The sequence below is a fragment of the Microcaecilia unicolor genome, chromosome 4 (assembly GCF_901765095.1).
Source record: "Microcaecilia unicolor chromosome 4, aMicUni1.1, whole genome shotgun sequence".
Taxonomy (NCBI): domain Eukaryota; kingdom Metazoa; phylum Chordata; class Amphibia; order Gymnophiona; family Siphonopidae; genus Microcaecilia; species Microcaecilia unicolor.
The window spans coordinates 320,092,989-320,112,614 of record NC_044034.1 but is presented as its reverse complement, the minus strand read 5'-3'; the positions used below and the strand labels follow the sequence as shown (position 1 = coordinate 320,112,614).

General features: G+C 42.6%; 1 protein-coding gene across 1 annotated transcript in view; it reads left to right on the top strand.

Annotated features, from left to right (window-relative positions):
• Window positions 1-19,626, top strand: part of LOC115469725 (disintegrin and metalloproteinase domain-containing protein 9-like) — a 247,157-nt gene that overhangs the window by 80,371 nt on the left and 147,160 nt on the right. The window contains exons 7-8 of the mRNA XM_030202513.1: window positions 5,159-5,224; window positions 12,250-12,321. Coding sequence (XP_030058373.1) covers window positions 5,159-5,224; window positions 12,250-12,321 — 138 coding nt within the window. The remainder of the gene's footprint in view (window positions 1-5,158; window positions 5,225-12,249; window positions 12,322-19,626) is intronic.

Here is a 19,626-nt window from a genome sequence, read left to right as displayed (position 1 = left end):
TGTCTTGCCAACATTTTTTCCCCATCTACATACCCACCCTGGTGAGGACAAGTTGCACACTTTGGACTGTAAGAGAGCATTGGCCTTTACATGGAGCAGACAAAGCCCTATCAACAGTCTGCCCAGCTGTTTTCTTTTAATCCCAATAGGATGGGAGTTGCCATCGGAAAACGCACCATCTCCAATTGGCTAGCAGATTGCATTTCCTTCACTTATGCCCAAGCTGGGCTGACTTTGGAGTGCCATGTCACGGCTCACAATGTTAGAGCCATGGCTTCGTCAGTGGCTCACTTAAAGTCAGCCTCCATTGAAGAGATTTGCAAGGCTGCAACGTGGTCATTAGTCCACACATTCACATCTCACTACTGCCTTCAGCAGGATACCTGACACGACAGTCAGTTTGGGCAGTCAGTGCTGCAGAATCTGTTCAGGGTTTAGAATCCAACTCCACCCTCCTAGGCCCATTTCTGTTCTGTTCTAGGCTACACTCTCACCTAGTTGAATTTATTTTCAGGTCAATCTCTGTTACGTCCTCGCCGTTGCGAGGCCCAATTGACCAATGATCATTGTTTTGAGTGAGCCTGGGGGCTAGGGATTTATTTATTTTATTGCATTTGTATCCCACATTTTCCCACCTATTTGCAGGCTCAGTGTGGCTTATAATACATTGTGAATGATGGAAATACAATGTGTTACAGTATGATTATGGGTTACATTATGAGGAGGTATGAGAAGACAAAGTCAAGTCAAAACATCATTTGGAGCATAGAAACAATGGAATGTTACAATGGGGAAAAGATAGGGCGATAGAACAATAGCACGAAAACCTTAGAGTACAACAATTTTATATGTGGGTGGAGTATTAATTGTGGAGAAAATACGGGGTAAGAGAATTCAGAAGAGGGTGTATTGATGCATTTCTGTTAGTGTGTGTGGACTTCATGTGTTTTGATCCTTGCAGTAAATTTTCTCAAAGAGATAAGTCTTCAATCGTTTGCGGAAGTCGGTTAAGTCGTAGATCATTTTCAGGTTGCGTGGTAGTGTGTTCCAGAGTTGCGTGCTCATATAAGAGAAGGTAGATGCATGCAGTACTTTGTATTTTATGCCTTTGCAGTTAGGGAAGTGGAGATTGAGGAAAGTTCAGGATGATCTTTTAGCATTTCTGGGTGGCAGGTCTATTAAATCAGACATGTATGCCGGGGCTTCACCGTGGATGATTTTGTGGACTAAGGTGCATACTTTAAAGGTGATACGTTCCTTGAGTGGGAGTCAGTGCAGTTTCTCACGTAAGGGTTTTGCACTTTCGTATTTTGGTTTTCCGAAGATGAGTCTGGCTGCTGTATTCTGTGCTGTTTGAAGTTTCCTCAGTATTTGTTCTTTGCAACCTGCGTATGATGAGTTACAGTAGTCCAGATGACTGAGTATGAGTGATTGTACTAGGCTGCGGAAGACGGATCTCGGAAAGAATGGTCTTATTCTTTTCAGTTTCCACATGGAGTAGAACATCTTTTTGGTTGTGTTGTTTGCGTGAGTCTCAAGTGTTAGGTGGCGGTCGATAGTGACTCCAAGGATTTTTAAAGTTTTGGAGATTGGCAGTTGTAGTTTAGGTGTGTTAATAGCGGTAAATTTATTTGTGTTGTATTGGGAGGTAAGTATGAGGCATTGAGTTTTTTCTGTGTTCAGTTTCAATCGGAATGCATCTGCCCAGGTGTTCATAATGTGTAGACTTTGGTTGATTTCGTTGGAGATTTCGTTAATGTCTTGTTTGAAGGGAATATATATCATTACATCATCTGCGTATATGTAAGGGTGAAGGTTATGATTTGATAGAAGTTTTGCCAAGGGGATCATCATTAGGTTGAAAATAGTTGGCGAGAGAGGGGATCCCTGCGGTACTCCACATTCAGGTGTCCATGCAGCAGACGTAGTTGAATTTGATGTGACTTGATATGAGCGTAAGGTTAGGAATCCCTTGAACCAGTTTAGGACATTGCCTCCGATGCCGAAATATTCAAGTATTTTATTTATTTATTTATTTATTGCATTTGTATCCCACATTTTCCCACCTTTTTGCGGGTTCATTGTGGCTTACAATATGAGTTAAATGTTGGATATACAATTTGTTACAGATTGGTTATGGATTACATTGTGCAGAGTTATGCGAAACAATCAAGGTGTCGTTAAGGAATGTAACAATGGAACACAAACATTGAAACTTTGGAAGGAAACAATGGGAGCTTAGAGGGCGATAATAAGGCATGAAGACATATGGTATATATCTTTCTGTGAGTAAAGGTATGAGTGATGTGATAATACGGGAATGAGAGTTCAGAGGTGAATGTATGATGCATTAGTGAACAGTAAGTGTGGACTTTATGTGTTTTGGTTCTTTCCGTAAATTTTTTCAAAAAGATGGGTCTTTTAATAATCTGCGGAAGGAAGCTTGCTCGTTGATCTTAAGTTGCGCAGCAGTGTATTCCAAAACTGCGTGCTCATGTGAGAAAAGGTTGATGCGTGTAGCGCTTTGTATTTCAAGCCCTTGCAATTGGGGAAGTGGGGGTTAAGGAAGGTTCGGGATGATCTTTTGGCGTTTCTGGGTGGTAAGTCTATTAACTCAGACATGTAGGCTGGGGCTTCGCCGTGAATGATTTTGTGGACTAATGTGCATACTTTAAAAGTGACGCGTTCCTTGAGTGGAAGCCAGTGCAGTTTCTCTCGTAATGGTTTTGCACTTTCATATTTTGGCTTTCCAAAGATGAGTCTGGCTGCCGTATTCTGGGCTGTTTGAAGTTTTCTCAGTGTTTGTTCTTTACAACCTGCGTATAGTGAGTTGCAGTAATCCAGATGGCTGAGCACGAGGGATTGCACTAGGCTGCGAAAGACGGATCTTGGGAAGTATGGTCTTATCCTTTTCAGTTTCCACATGCTGTAAAACATCTTTTTAGTTGTGTTGTTAGCGTGAGTTTCGAGCGTTAGATGGCGGTCGATAGTGATTCCCAGGATTTTTAGCGTTTCTGAGATTTGAAGGTTCAGGTTTGGTGTGTTTATAGCGGTGAATTCCTTTGTGTTGTATTGGGAGGTGAGTATCAGGCATTGAGGTTTTTCTGCATTTAATTTCAGACGAAATGCATCTGCCCATGTGTTCATGATGTGTAGGCTTTGATTGATTTCGTTGAAGATTTCGTTAATGTCTTGTTTGAAGGGGATGTATATTGTCACATCATCAGCGTATATATGTGGGTTTAGGTTATGGTTTGATAGGAGTTTTGCCAGAGGGATCATCATTAGGTTGAAAATGGTTGGTGAGAGAGGTGATCCTTGTGGTACTCCACATTCAGGTGTCCATGCCTTAGACGTGGTCGAATTTGATGTGACTTGATACGAACGTTGGGTTAGGAACCCTTCGAACCAATTCAGGACATTTCCTCCAATGCCAAAGTATTCGAGTATGTGTAATAGAATTCCGTGGTCAACCATATCAAAGGCACTTGACATGTCAAATTGTAGGAGGATTATGTTGGTGCCTGTAGCAATCATTTGTTTGAATTTGGTCATTAGGGTAATTAGTACTGTTTCTGTGCTGTGATTTGACCGGAACTTGTTGAGATAATTTGTGAGTTGTTTGGTTACCATCCCTTCGGTTATTTTGGTTATTAGTGGAATAGATGCTACTGGTCTGTAGTTAGTTATTTCGCTTGCGTTTTTCTTTGTGTCTTTGGGTATTGGGGTGAGTAAAAGTTTTCCTTTTTCCTTTGGGAAAAGTCCGTTTTGTAGCATGAAATTCAAGTGGTTCGTTAGGTCTATTATGAATTGTTGAGGAGCTGATTTCATGAGATTATTTGGGCAGATATCTAGTTTGCAATGGGATTTGGTGAATCTTTTGAGCGTTTTAGAGATGATGTCCTCTGACAGTAGTTTGAATTCGGTCCAGATCCTGTCTGCTGTGTATATTCCGTCTTCTGGGTCTAGACAGTTTAGGAGTGTGGCGTATTGAGTAGGGCTAGTGGGTATTTTAAGTTGTAATTGTATAATTTTTTCCTTGAAGTATTTCGCAAGGTCGTCGACCCCTGGTGTATCTTTGCTGTTGTTTGTAACTGGTGTGGTGTCTAGCAATTTATTTACAAGGTAGAAGAGTTTGTGTGTGTCTTTGTAGTTTGGTCCAATTATTGTTTTGTAGTGTAGTCTTTTAGTCTGTTTTATGGTATATTTGTATTTCCTCCGAAGTGATTTCCAGGCATTTAGTGTGGGTTCATCTTTATTTTTGTTCCATGCCCCACAGGTAAGAATATGGAGCCTGCTTGTCCTCAGAGAAAATGAAGATACATACCTGTAGCAGGTATTCTGTGAGGACAGCAGGCTCAATATTCTTACAACCCTCCCTCCTCCCCATTGGAGTTGTCTTCATTGATCTTGTTTGCTTTTTATTTAACTAGTTTACTCAGGCTCGCGTTGTGAGCGGGAAGCGGCTCGCGCAGTGCGCTCAGGCCCGCACAACGGAGCATTCTGCAAACTTCTACTTTTTTCTGGAAATGTTCTGGTCTCCTGGACCGTCGCGGACGACGACCCACACGTAAGAATATTGAGCCTGCTGTCCTCGGAAAATACCTGCTACAGGTATGTATCTTCATTTTATTGTTGCAAACAGGGCTTTCTTTAAGTACTAAATCAAGTGATGTGGAGACTTCTGCAGTCAAGAAGTTTTGGTCTCTTATTCTTAAATACTTTGAATATTTCTGTTATTTTTTATTCACATTAACAGTGTAGATCAGTGCTTATGAAACATGTTATTGCTACAAGTGACCCATTTTAGCAGCCATAGAGAAGCACATGATCCCTGAGTTCTACTTTTAATCTGTGGTGCTGCTTCTGGTCCTCTTACAGTGTCATTTGCAATGCTGCTGTCATCCCCCACCTTCTCTGGAGCCTGCACAGGCCTAGTTACAGCGCAGGTTCGATGGGAGACGAGGGCCAATAACTTTTTTTTTTTTTTGGCCTGGTCTGGTTGTGACACCCCATCTGTGTTTTTTAGATAGCAGAATTTGAAAAATGTACCAGGGTGTGAAGACTTTCATAAGACACCATAGTTTTGTTGCTTGAACTACAAGATGTGTGATACGCAAAAATTTTGATCATTTTAAATATAGGCTTTCCTTTCCAGGCAAGAAAACCCATTCTCCAGGAACATCGATGCTTGGAACTGTATGTAGTTGTGACAAAAGAATTGGTATGTACAATGGAGTGGGCATTAGCAGTCAAGATTGTAGGACCGGGTTAAGGCTTGTGAAGAGAAATAAAGCCGGCCAAGGTGCAGAATGAAAAGGAAAAAAAAAATAATTATCCCAACCCCAAATATTTACTTGCCTAACTTGCATAGTTAACAAGGTTCCAACAAGTCTTTTGCATGCAAGGGAAAAAAAAAATCCTTTCCACGTATATGCTTTTAGCATTCTTGGAGCTTTCCTTTATTCTGGGCCTCCTTTATTCATTCTCGATCTGGAGTTTTAAACTCTTCACTTGGGCCTTGCCCATCTCCCCAGGTCCCCCAGTTCTGCTGGCCTAAGGAAGATGATAATTTGTGAAGGGGATGCTTTTAATTTGAAATATTATTCATTGCTGTAATTTCATAATTGAATGTAATCAGTATTTCTTCATGGTGCTATAATATTCCTAGTTTGGAGATAAAGTGGGTTAAAAAATCTATAGTAAAGTATATTTCCTATAAACCCTTGGTAGTGTACCTCACTAGCATTCGGCAACTGTTAATTACCTTTAATTGATTTTGACAGGTGGCAATGTCCACATTTGGTCATGTTAGCCAATCAGAATTGAGGATCCACCCAGGCCACACCCATTTTGCCCCACCCACCCATTCCTTCTCTTTTTGATGATGTCAACAGGTATGACATAGCCCCCCTCAAACCCACCTTTTCTCTGATGTTATGGGAAGTAATGTTATAACTGCCTAGACATGCCCCTTTTCAAATGATGTCAATTAGTGGTTTCAGAAATCCAAGATGGCGGCACCCATAGAGGCACTTCCTGTTTTACACACTACTCGCCGCCTTCTTGTATAGGTCTTGTGATGGGATGTGATGTCACACACCAGACAGCGCCCCTACAGTCTAGGACTGTGCACAACTTAAACATTTTTTCTCTATCTGTCACAAAAGAAAATAGGTATTATTTTTAACCTTCAGACTATCTATTTCTTGTTTTTTTTTCTTTCTAAAGGATACTGTGTTCTTTAAACCCACAGCTCTAATGATTTTAATCCCTAAAGCGTGTTTATATAAGAATGACAGACAGCTCATATTGCTGAATTCCACCTGTTTGAGAGAATGCAACCCTCCCCTTCCCAACCTCCCGCATCTTAGCAGCCACACACACACATCTCTCTCTCTCTCTCTTTTTCACAGATACCCTCTCTCAGGAGAGATTTGACTGGTGCACATATGCAAAAGAATTAGTGTGAATGGTTTCTGTTGAATTGTTAAAACAAACCTACTGATTTTTTATAATTGTTACCTCTCTCCCCTGCTGGTTTTTAAGCTCTGGCAGTCTGTGTAAGATTAAAAAAAAAACATAACAGGCTAGTCTTCAGACTACTTTAAAATCCTTTTTGTGAACAGTGCTACAAAAAGTCTTGACCTCAGACCCCCCCCCCCCACCCTCCAGAACCCCAGTGTCTGATAAATGTCTTTTTTACCCGGTGCAGGGAAAAAAACAAAATGACATTTTAGGCTTTAAAGGGCCCATATGCAAAAGAAGTAGTGTGAGTGGTTATTGTTGAATTTCAAAACAAACCTAGTGGCTTTACTAATGTTTCCTTTCTCCTTTCCCCGTGCGGCATGTCAGATAGCAAACTTTCGTACACAGAGACCAGCAGATTTCCTAATCACATACACACACACACTCGCCTGCTTTTAAAACAGAATAAAACATGAATCAGGTTACAAAAAAACAACTTTGTGCACAGTTCTGACCCCACTGAATTTAAGGCAGAAACATAGTCCCGCAGCCCCTCCACCCTTTCACAGCTCATTCCAGACACATCTGGATGGCACTGTTTGAATGGACCGGCTGTGTGTTAAAATCAGTTTGCTGGCTAGTAAACCCCAGCGCTTCAGTTGATACTTTAAAAGGAGCTGAGCTGCCTATCTGTGAGCACCATGTGCCCCAAAATTAACAGGGAGAGACAGAGAATAAGCGTGCCAATGTTTAACCATGAAGATGTGCAACCTGTGCAGACAGATCTTATACTCTTCCACCATACTATTCCTTCTGGCTCAAGCACTGGGATATAGTGTCCTGTTTAGAGGGTGTTTCTGGTTAAACTTTTCTATAAGGACTATGATTGCACAAACGAGATCCCCTCCTCTGTGACACCCCAGCAGCACTGTCCAAAGGTCAATTGTGACCAGATATCCTGACACATGGGGGAAAAAAACAAGGCCCCAAACCTTTTAAACAGTTTCATAAGAACACACATGATGCATTAGTTTATGATTTTTAGTATTAATATGTCACAGCCACTGCCGAGGCCCATTCATCTTCTCTTCCTGGGAGGAGCACCAGGTTTAGGGCAACCACACAGTCTGCTTCCTTAGACGTACACATGCTGCAGCCCCAGAATAAAGGGCCAGAAGCAGGAAATCCACTAGGGATGCTAAGAAATGACTTCACAGGCCTGGGCATACTTAAGGGAGGTCCAGGCTCTCCTCTGTGGTACCTTTTCTGCTTTGCATCTTGCTTGCTTTGCCTAGCCATAGCCTTGCTTGTCCTCAGCCCTGCCTTGTCACCAGTTCCAGCCCTGCCTTGTCTCCAACTCTAGCCCTACCTCATCTCCAGCCCTGCCTTGTCTCCAAGCTCCAGCCCTTCCTTGTCTCCAAGCTCCAGCCCTTCCTGCCTTGTCTCCAACCAGCTAAGCCTGCCTTGATTATCTCTATTCCAAGCCGGCCTAGCGCTGAGCCTAGACTGGGTGATTTCACCTGCTGATAACTGGAAACCGGCAGCGGCCCAAGGGCTCACCTTCGCTGAGTCCATGACAGATTGCGAAGACCATGAGCTCAGACAAGTCACCTGCCTTGCGTCTGCTTCAGCAACTGGCTTTTCAGCTGCAGCAGCTGTCTAGTTCTGTTTAGGACCTAGCTTCTCGCATGGACCAGTTCCAGCAACTTGTAGGGATTGTTCAGGCCCTGTCTGATCACTTGGACCACCTGATATCTGCAGCACCCCAGACCTTGGTCTCTTCTTCTTCAGACCCTGCTTTGGTGCCCACGTCCACAATTCTAACATTCGTTTTGTGGCTCCCCCGAGGTACGATGAGAACCCTTAAGACTGTAGCGGATTTACTAACCAGTGCTGGATAATTTTTGATCTTCAAGCTAGAGAATTCCCCTCTGATAGGGCCAGGGTGACCTATATTAGTTCCCTGCTAGCCAGCCAAGGCCTGGCAAGGGGCATCTCCACTTAGGGAACAGAATGACCCAGTGCTCGATGACCTCCACAATTTCTTGGGACAGTTCAAGAGGGTCTTCAAAGAACCTGGAAAAGTTACTTCAGCAGCTTCCAAGATTCTCAGGCAAAAGCAGGGTACACAGACTTTGGGAATATATGCTATACAGTTCTACACCTTCACCTACATTGTATGACCTTATCAGTCTTGGAATACAATAGATATCCAACTCCAGGAGTGAACTCAAGAATGGCAGGATTTCTGTAAAGCTGCCTAATTACTTGTACCCCCCCCCCCCTCCCACACACACACATACTCCTAGTCAAAGGGAGGGACCAACTGCTGATCTTGAAGAATACATGCAGGTGGATTGCTCTATTTCTGTTCAGGAGAAACAGAGGCATCGGACCTTGAATTTATGCTTCTACTGTGGGGAAAAAGGACAAGTCAGGATCCTCAAGTGTAGTCCTGGGTGGGTGGTGCGGCACTGGATTCCGGCTTCTAGTATTCTATTTCTAATTCCGGCAGTTCTTGATCTAATTCAAGGAGAGAAAAGTGTTGAGATCTTCCTGGATTCTGGAGCAGGCAGGAACTTCATAGATGAAGCCCTTGTCCGACATTTCAAAATTCCTACGCAGGGATTATCTAAGACCATTCTGGTCTCCTCAGTCTATGGGAACATTCAAGGACATCTGAAAACCCAGATGGTTCCTGTATGCCTGTGCATTGGTGATTATAGGGAGGACATCACTTTGTAAGTCCTCCAGACATCCCTGAGGCCCATTGTTTTAGAGTTGCCCTGGCTACAGAAATACAATCCAACTTTAGACTGGGGGAGAGGTGAAATTACTGCCTGGAGTGATACCTGTCACTAGCATTGTTTGGATTTTGCAACATCTGTTGTTAACTTAGCCACCACTAGTATTGCTTCTGACTTGCCCTGGACCATTGGAATTCTGGCCAAGGCAAGGAGCAAGCTGAGATATTTCCTCCTCATCAGGAGAACAAGTGTGTTGTGGATCTCCTACCAGTAGGGAGGATCCTTCAGGGCAAAGCTTGCTTACTCCAGGATCCCAGACCTGGGCCATGGTTGGCTCCATGACTAGAAATACACTGAATGAATTGCCTTTGGCATTGGTTCCCAAACCTGATCCTGGAGGCACCCCACCAGTCAGGTTTTTGGGATATCCAAAATGATTATTTATTAGAGAGATTTGTATGCAGTGGAGGCAGTGCATGCAATATCTCTCATGAATATTCATTGTGGATATCCCAAACACCTGACTGGCTGGGGTGCCTCCAGGACCAAGTTTGAGAACCACTGGCCTATGTCATGTACAGTGCCTGAATAGCCGGACCATGGACGCATGGTTCAGGACACCCCTGATTCCAGGAGAGCCTACAGTTCAAAGGATGAATCTTGGAAGCCTGCTAGCCACTGTTCTGTTCCATTACTCTTCATCCAAAAATATAACTAACGCTTGTGCTCCAAATGTCATACAAAATCTTTAATTACAAAATCCTATAACAAAATATGTACTATACATTTCACCAATAATGTGTACACACATAACATTCAAACAACTTATTTGCAGTTAGGAATATTATTGTATGAATGTACCATAGTCAGAATTCTCCATATTACTCTTCTGAGAGTGAAAAGAAAGTTTAAGCTGAGCACAGACCTTTTAAGCTGTAGGGGATGCTGTCTGGCATGTGACATCCCATCCCATCATGTGACCTATCCAACATGGCGGTGAGTAGTTTGAAACAGGAAGTGCATCTATGGGCACCGCCATCTTTGATTTCTACAACCACAACTCGCCACCATCTTGAAAATGGGGCATGGTCTGGGCAGAGTTATGAAATCACTTCCTGTGATACCATAAAAAAAGTTGAGGTTGAGGTGGGGCTATGATTTAATATTCAGTGACATCATCATAGGGGGCAGGGGAGTGGATGTCATCTGGATTGTTCCTCAAGAGTGGCTGATGTGATCGTAAGTGGGCATAGCCACCTGTCAATATCAATTAAAAGTAATTTATGGGTGATGAATGCTAGTGAGGTATACTACTGCCACTTACAGTATGCTCATTCAAATGTTGCTGTATTTTTTAGAAAACAGATGTTACTTTCTACCTATTTAAAATAATTTCTGAAGTAGGTTTAGCAAGTTTTGTTTATGACATTTCATTTACAGCCTTTATAGAATAGTAGCACAGCAGTTTATAAAATTTGCAAATAAAGCTATAGGTAGTCAATATCAAGGGGGTGGGGGGACATTGCAGCACAAACTGGAGATAAAGGAAGAGAAAATCTAATACAAGTGTATCTTCTAAAACAGTCCACACATACCACACACTCACAAGGGACAAACCAATAATAGAGAATTATTCCCCATTAGCCATCATATCAAAGACTTGGCTTAACTAAACTTTGAACATTTTGTTGATAATACAAGGCATTTTGCTGCTGCCCTTGATGGCATCAAAATTTGTTGCCTGGTACAACCCCAGTAATCCATACTGCTGTTATCCTGTTACTGCACCCCCTGTCCTGAACTTGCACTGTTGTGGGTCTGTCTGCTATAACTCATTTCTTTCATGTATTCACGAGCATGGGCATTTAATCCCTATGGGAGCCCTATCTATTCTTCTTTCAGCTTTTTGACATGGAGAGCTTCAGAGTCATTACAAGGACAGTGAATGAGTGCAGACTCACAAACTCTGTACACAGGGAATGGCTAACCCGCTTTGGAAAAACAAGGAGGCATGAGGTGGGATAATTGTATAACTGGGTGCCACAAGTTAGGCACCTAGATGCAGCACGCTGAGCACTAATTCTATAATGGCAATTGGGTGCCAAGATGCCATTATAGAATATTAACACCATGTCATTAGCAGGCATAAAGGTACACACTTAAATGCAACATGTTCATATGTAATTTAAAACAGTATTCCCAAGTTATGCATCTAAGTGATGGTCCCAATCATGCTCCTCCCCTGTGAATGCCTTCTTTATATTTACATACTAACCAAGTTGCGCAAGTCATTTATAGAATAATGCTGTATGTGCACTTGCTCACATAAGTACTAGTATTCTATTATATAAGCATGTCAATGAGCCTATATTTTTGCACTAAGATGTAGAAAGAGGGGACTGGGAGGAAATTCTATAACGAAGCACTTACATTTATACTCATAAATGTGCAGAACACTGACACTGATTCATGCATGTACTCACATATGCGTTAATATTCCCCCTAAGCGCTATTCTGTAAGGGCATGTCTAAGTGGCATAGAACTTAAGGGGCATACACAGGGGCAGAGCATGGGAAAGGCATGAAAGGGGCTCCCACTTACATAACTTACAGAAAATGTAAGTTAAATGCGCTATTGCTTCATTTTGGCACCTACACTTACAATTGGTCTATGGGTGGTGTAACTACGGGTGCTTAAATGTTAGGTGTGCTGATACTGGGTTATACTATTATGCTATAGTGGAATCTTGGAGCCTGGTTCCATTATAGGCTCTCACTGTGCATCATTGAGGTGCCTAAATAGAAGTATCCACTTATAGAATTTCCCCCATAAAGGGTCAGTGATTACTGTAGCAAGGAACACTGCAGTGGGGGCTTGTAGGGGCATCTCTGCTGTCTCTTGTAGCCTGGCACGTTTTGGCAGCTGTGTTGCCTAATAGAATGCTTTGGCCCTGAACATTGAGCAGGATGGTTTTGTTTGATTGTATAGAAATGAAAATGTGAACTAAAATACCCTGCTTGTGTTTTGTTGTAGTACTTATCTGTGGGTTCAAGTTCTTCTTCCGTGATAACTAGTCTGATGCAGATGGTCAGCTACATTAACACTGTAAGTCAAGGTTTATCTCCTGTAGTACAGTGTAAATTCTGTTTACTCCAGGGTGAATACAGTTTTTAAATGTTGAATACTTATACCACAAATATAGTAACAACAGCTCTCACGGCCTGGATGTTGAGAGCATAGAATTTGCTTCCTTGGGTCTTTCAGAAGGTGTCTCTCGGGTCTTGCTTGCTTCCAGGAAAGATTCCAGTAAGAGAAGTTACTCTTTCAAATGGAGGAGGTTTACCGTCTGGTGTGACAGCAAGGCCATAGATCCTCTATCTTGTCCTACACTAACCCTGCTTGAATACCTTCTACACTTATCAGAGTCTGGTCTCAAGACCAACCCAGTAAGGGTTCACCTTAGTGCAATCAGTGCTTATCATCAGCGTGTAGAGGGTAAGCCTATCTCTGGACAGCCTTTAGTTGTTCGCGTCATGAGAGGTTTGCTTTTGTCAAAGCCCCTGGTCAAACCTCCGCCAGTGTCATGGGATCTCAGTGTCGTTCTCACCCAGCTGATGAAAGCTCCTTTTGAGCCACTGAATTCCTGCCATCTGAAGTACTTGACCTGGAAGGTAATTTTCATGGTGGCTGTTATTTCAGCTCGTAGGGTCAGTGAGCTTCAGGCCCTTGTAGTGGTTGCACCTTATACTAAGTTTCATCACAACAGAGTAGTCCTCCACACGCACCCCAAGTTCCTACTGAAGGTGGTATCGGAGTTCCATCTGAACCAGTCAATTGTCTTGCCAATCTTTTTCCCCCGTCCTCATGCCCACCCTGGCTTGCACATCTTGGACTACAAGAGAGCATTGGCCTTTTACGTGGAGCAGACAAAGCCCTTCAGACAGTCCGCCCAGTTATTTGTTGCTTTTGATCTCAACAGGGGGGGAATTGCTATTGGAAAACACACAATCTCCAATTGGCTAGCAGATTGCATTTCCTTTGCTTATGCCCAAGCTGGGCTGACACTGGAGGGCCATGGCAAGGCTTATAATGTCAGAGCCATGGCTGCGTTGGTGGCTCACAAAGTCAGCCTCTATTGAAGAGATTTGCAAAGCTGCAACGTGATCTTCAGTCCACATATTCACATCACACTACTGCCTTGAGCAGGATACCCGATGCGACAGTCTGGGCTGTCCGTGCTGCAGAATCTGTTTAGGGTTTAGAATCCAACTCCACCCACCTAGGCCCGTTTTATTCTGTTCCAGGCTGCACTCTCAACTAGCTGTATATAGTTTCAGGTTAATCTACGTTTTCCAGTTGTCCAATGTCTATTGCTTTGCGTGAGCCTGGATGCTAGGGATACCCCAGTTGTGAGAACAACTGAGCCTGCTTGTCCTCGGAGAAAGTGAAGATACTTACCTGTAGCAGCTATTCTCCGAGGACAGCAGGCTGATTATTCTCACAAACCCACCCACCTCCCCTTGGAGTAGTTATGTTTCTTTTTGCTTTAGACCTTAACTGATGAGCGCGGTCGTGCGGCAAGTAGGAAGTCAGTCTGTGCATGTGTGGTGCGCTGCAGCACGCGCGCCAGAAGGCTCTGGCAAACATTTTTTCTTTTTGCTATTGCAAATGCTGGTTCCCGGGCCAATGTGGACGTCAACCCAGTTGTGAGAATAATCAGCCTGCTGTCCTCTGAGAATACCTGCTTAGAGGTAAGTATCTTTGCTTTACTTCAACATTAATTTTCACCAACACTGACATTCACAGGCTTCAAAAACGTCTTTTTTGTTACATACATTAATCCATTTTACACAGAATTCTTTATTTTATTCTCATAATTATGCACATTTAGTAACATTATGAGTATTATCATTGTTCATCAATATGTCATTTGCTTTTTAAGATGCTCGTCTGTTTTTTTTTAACATCGATAGCTTTGTGTGACATTCACCAATTTTATTTGGTGGTCTTTCACATTTTATCACTTTATAATTCACTCATAAAAGATGTATTTACATTATTTTTACCTTCATAACACATATACATTTAATAGAAACGACTGTTTTTACAGTGATTTATTCCATTGCATTCATTTTACTACACTGCTTGCCCTCCTGTGGCGACGTTTTGCATTGTCTTTTATTTCATTGTCATGTGCCCTGTAGCTCTTTTAGTTATACCTCAGGCACTTATCACACAATGCTATTTAAAAAAAAATTGTTTATTGTTGGAACACAAGACAATTTTGAGAACACAAAATATCGACAACAACCATATATTGTCAAAAGAACAGTATTTTCTCCCCAATACCACCACCACAATAAACCCTTTATCACAATACTGTATGGTGATATAGCCATTCAGTATTCTGCTTCTGGCCAGTGATGTCACAGTATCCCAAAAGGGAATTGGTATTTATCACCTCGCTCAGGAGCCAAGTCTCCACTATCATTACATTTGAGTGCACTCAAAGTAATCATGGACACTCTCCAATGCTGGACAGTTGGAGGGGCCGGAGAAAGCCACACTTCTAGTATTGTCTTCTTCCCCACAATAACTTCTCGCTTGAGAGTCTTTCATCCCAGCCGGCACTCATCCTCGGAAATAGAATGTGTCAAACAATAAAAGAGGCCTGGGTGACCAATGTAGATGTCAAAATTGTGACACATACACAAAGCTGTCTCCAAAATTGGCATACACTCAGGCATGACCAGAATACGTGGCCCAGGTGACACACAAGCAGTGGTATATCAATTTTGCACAGCACTTTGCGTTTTCTACCTTCCTTTTTTTTTTTTTTACTGGTTCTACGGTGTATGCTTAATATACTGTACATAATCGTCTGAATATCTTTTATATTTTTACATTTCCTTCTAAATTTTTTCATCTTTTTTAGCATGTACCAGTATGTTCTACCCTCAGTGTTTTCTCCCACTTCTGTGCAGTTTACTTTTCACTTCCGTGCCCTTTTTCCGTCCATCAACTGATGCACATGCGCTCAGTTTTGGCGCCTTTTTACTTCTTTAAAAACTCTTTTCAGAATGCAGCAACTTTTTCAGCAATAAAATGCAACTTTTTCAGCAATAGAGTTCCATTTTACATGCCATACTTCTTTTCATCAATGGTCTTTCTAAAGGTAAGATTTACAGCACTTTTTTTTACCACCTTTTGGCATCACTTCTGCCATCCATATTTTCCTCTCACTAATGGTATTTTACCTGCCTTCCATATTTTCCTTTCATTAATGGTATTTCCTGTATGTAAGGCTCTAAGGAGCCCTTTTACTAAGTTGTGTAGGCGCCTATGCATGCCCAACATGCGTCAGTTTGGAGTTACTGCCTGGCTACCACATGGCCCTTGAGGTAATTTCATTTTTGACATGTGTCCACTACCTGCACCGGAAAATAAATTTTATTTTCTGGCACGTAGCAGAAGCCGGACGGTAATTGTCATTCTACGCACGTAGACGATTACCGCACGGTTAACACATGAGACCTTATTGCCAGTTCAATGGCTGGTGGTAAGGTCTCTGACCCAAAATGGATGCACGCCAATTTTTATTTTGCCGCATGTCCATATTTGGCAAAACTTTTTAAAAAGGCCTTTTTTACAGGCGCGCTGAAAAATGAATCTGATGCGCCCCCTGTCACCTTCCTTGGGAATACAATACTGGTTTCTCGGCTTTAACAGATATGTAAATTAATCACACCAGATGCAAATCCACTCCATTAGCATCCATGATCCACTCTGTGGGGAACTTCTTCTTTCCACAAACAGTTCATCCTGTTTCTTCTCAACTGAGCCCACTTATTTTGGGAGATCTGGGCCTCAGTTTAAAACAGCCTCCTCCCCTGGACAGGACTTTTAATTCTCACTCTAATTTAACAGTCCTGTCCTCCACCCCACGGCTGTTGGTCCTGTTCAAATAGTACTCAGTTCCATCTGGCCCAATTTTCCATTCACATTGGCTTTTACAACAGTTATTGGCTTCCTTAGCATCATATCAAGGTAAGTACCTTCTTTCTTGTGCTTTATGGAGGTCCCTTTTCCTTCTCTGCAGGCTCCCTTCACTTCTGGCTTCTTGGAGGTCCCTTGACAAGCATCAGCACCAGCACGTCTCTTCAGCTCCTCCTGAAGGTCTCCTGTTCAGGTTCCTGTCTTCCTCTCTCCTCAGCTCCTTCTGGAAGTGCTCTTTATAGGACTGAGAATAGGTCACCACTCTCTTTCCAGACTCCAGAACCTTCTCTTCCGAGAGCTCCCCCTGGTGGCCTCTGTCAGCATTAGTTGTCTAGGGATGGTCCCGGGTCCAGTTCACAGAGGCAGTGGGTTCGTAGAGGCAGTCCGGCCCAGTTCTCAGAGGCAGTGGGTTCCCAAAGAATACACAATCCACACGGGTTTGGATATATATAGAAAGTATATTGTATTTGCATATATAGGATCACAGTACAGGTAAATATTCCAATGCTGTATCTGTATGTGGGCTTAGAAGGGAATCAATGAGAGAAAGGCAAGGATGAGGTTGTGCAGAGAAAGAAAGAAAGCAGAGCCATGTGCTCTGGGAGAGAAAGCTTTGGGGTAGAGCTGGGGAAGAAAGGGGGGCCAGAGCTGGGGCTCTGGTGGCTGGAGATGTGTGTGTGCAGAGAGAAAGAGAGAGAGAAGTGAGAGCAGAGCCCTGTGCTCTGCTTTACATATATCAAATAACTCCTTTTCTTCCCAGCCTTTGATTTCAGCTCTTTCCTTTACAAACTCCAGTTTCCTTTCCTGAAGTCAGGAAGGTGACCATTTTCACAGATTTTCCTCTTTGAAGTCCCTAGTTCTGGAGCCTATCTGTCTGGCTTTGATTGTTCTCAAGCCCTGCTCCCAGATAGTACAAAAGGTATGTTAATCAGGAGTAATTAAGAAAACACAGGGCTAGCAGGCAGCTGAGAACCATTTGGTCCATTTGCCATCCTTAGTGATTCCTGAGGGAGGGGGGAGTTCTCAGAAGTCAGAAGCTGGTTTCATCAATCCTGACATGCAGCCATCCTGACAGCCTCTTCAAGGCAGGGTAGGTCCTATACTAGGAGCACCCCCTAACTGTCCCTCAGGTCATTCCACCGGCGTACCCCTTTTGGCTCCCTCTAGTGACCAGATCAGGGCATTTTTCAGTCTTTTCCCTAGGACAGCACCCTCTGGCGGCCTCCTCAGGGTAGGGCAGTCCTGTGCTTATCACAATATACATATATATCAATACAAGATAAGTTGTCCCCATAAGATAATCTTCATTGTTAATTCGTGTTTCAGCCCACATGCACTCCGTTTCCTCTTTTCAGCCCACATGCGCTTTGTTTCCTCTTTTCTTTCCTTTTTGCAGTGCTTTATGGGGCCTTTTTCTAAGCAGCATAGGCGCCTATGCGCGCCCAACACATGTCAATTTTGAGTTACTGCACAGCTACTGTGTGGCCCTTGTGGTAATTTCAGTTTTGATGAGCGTCCACTACGCATGCTGGAAAATATTTTTATTTTCTGTCGCATGGGCGGTAATCAGCATTTTACGTGTGTAGACCATTACCGCCCAGTTACTATGTGAGACCTTACCACTAAGTCAGTGGCTGGCGGTAAGGTCTCAGACCCAAAATGGACATGCGGCAATTTTCATTTTGCTGCACGTCCATTTTTGGCAAAAATTTTAAAAAAGGCATTTTTTACTGGTGCGCTCAAAAATGATTCTGCGTGCGCCCAAAACACGCATCTATACTACCACAGGCCATTTTTCAGCACGCCTTTGTAAAAGGGCCCATATGTTACTTCATTATTTGCATACACCAAACTGATTCACTAGCACTTGCATTTCCTTTGTCGCAGTGGTAGGCAGTCTCTTCAATTACATCTTTTATGTCCAATAGTTCTTTGTTTTTTGGCAAATACATGCAGTGACCCACTCAGTATTCTTCACTTGCACCACTTCTTAATTGATTTTCACAGTGCATTCTATACATTGTCACTGGTTACAAGACATCTTTCATGTCAAATAGCTTTTTGTTTGTTGTTTTTGCATTCATACACAGTGAACTATCCTGAATTTTTTACTCGTATTTCAGTTTATACTACACAGCTGTATTTTGTCGAACCGACTGAGGGAGATCAACTACATAGTCACACATTGGCATATAGTTTCTCTGGATTGCAGCACCATCGGTTTCATTATTCATACACATAACTCATATTCACCGTCGTATTAATTTATTTTTTATTTTTTGTTTTCAATCCATTTCATTCCATAAGGTCTTCCATTATTCATACTTTATCACTGTACCACTGGCGTAGCTAGGGTAGTTGACACCCAGGGCGGGTCATTTTTTAACACCCCCACCCCAAATCCAGTACTAGGCATACCGAGAATACAAAACACTCAGGACCTATATATAGAGCAATTATACCATACCATAAGCAGTAATTTGTACGAGTCACACAAGGAAAAGGAAAGCATCTTAAACACTACAGTGAACACTAGAACATCAATTCACCTATTGTAAAACGAAAACAGACAGATTAGTATAGATCGTCGATCCTGCACAGTCAATGCCAACCGAAAGCCATGTCTTTTTCACAAACACAGATACACCCTAATCCACTATAGAAAAAGTAATAATAAACTTTCTATTTAGACAAAAATTAAACTGAACCCCCAAGATACTAGACTCTGCATACAATACAACACCACAGAAACAGAAAATGTCCCCTAGTACTGTGCAAAATATAAAGACAGCAGATGTAAATTTGAAAAAAACTAACACATACCAATCACCACTTTACAAATTAACAAATAGAAATAAAACAAATACAGAAAATAAAATACCATTTTATTGGACTAATACATTTAGCTTCCAGAGGCCAAAATCTCCTTCCTCAGGTCAATACAGTATAGTGCTGTTACAGTATCCTATCCTGACCTGAGGAAGGGGGTTTTGTTCTCTGAAAGTTGTCAAAATGTATTAAAATTAGTCAAATAAAAAGATTACCTTATTTACATGTTAAAGCAAAAAATTAAAAAATATGTATTTTATTTACAGTTTGTTGTCTCTGGTTTCTGCTTTCCTCATCTTCTTTTCAGTCTTCCTTCCATCCAACATCTGTCTTCGCTCTCTCTCTCTCTCTGCCCCTTCCATCCACTGTCTGCCCTCTCTCTCCCTTCCATCCACTGTCTGCCCTCTATTTCTGCCCCTTCCATCCACCATCTGCCCCAGTCTGCCATCTCTCTCCCCCTTCCATCAACATCTGCCCTCTCTCTCTCCCTTCCATCCACATCTGCCCTCTTTCTCTCTCCCCCTTCCACCCACCATCTGCCCCTTCAATCCATCTGCCCTCCCTCTCCCATCCATCCAGGGTCTC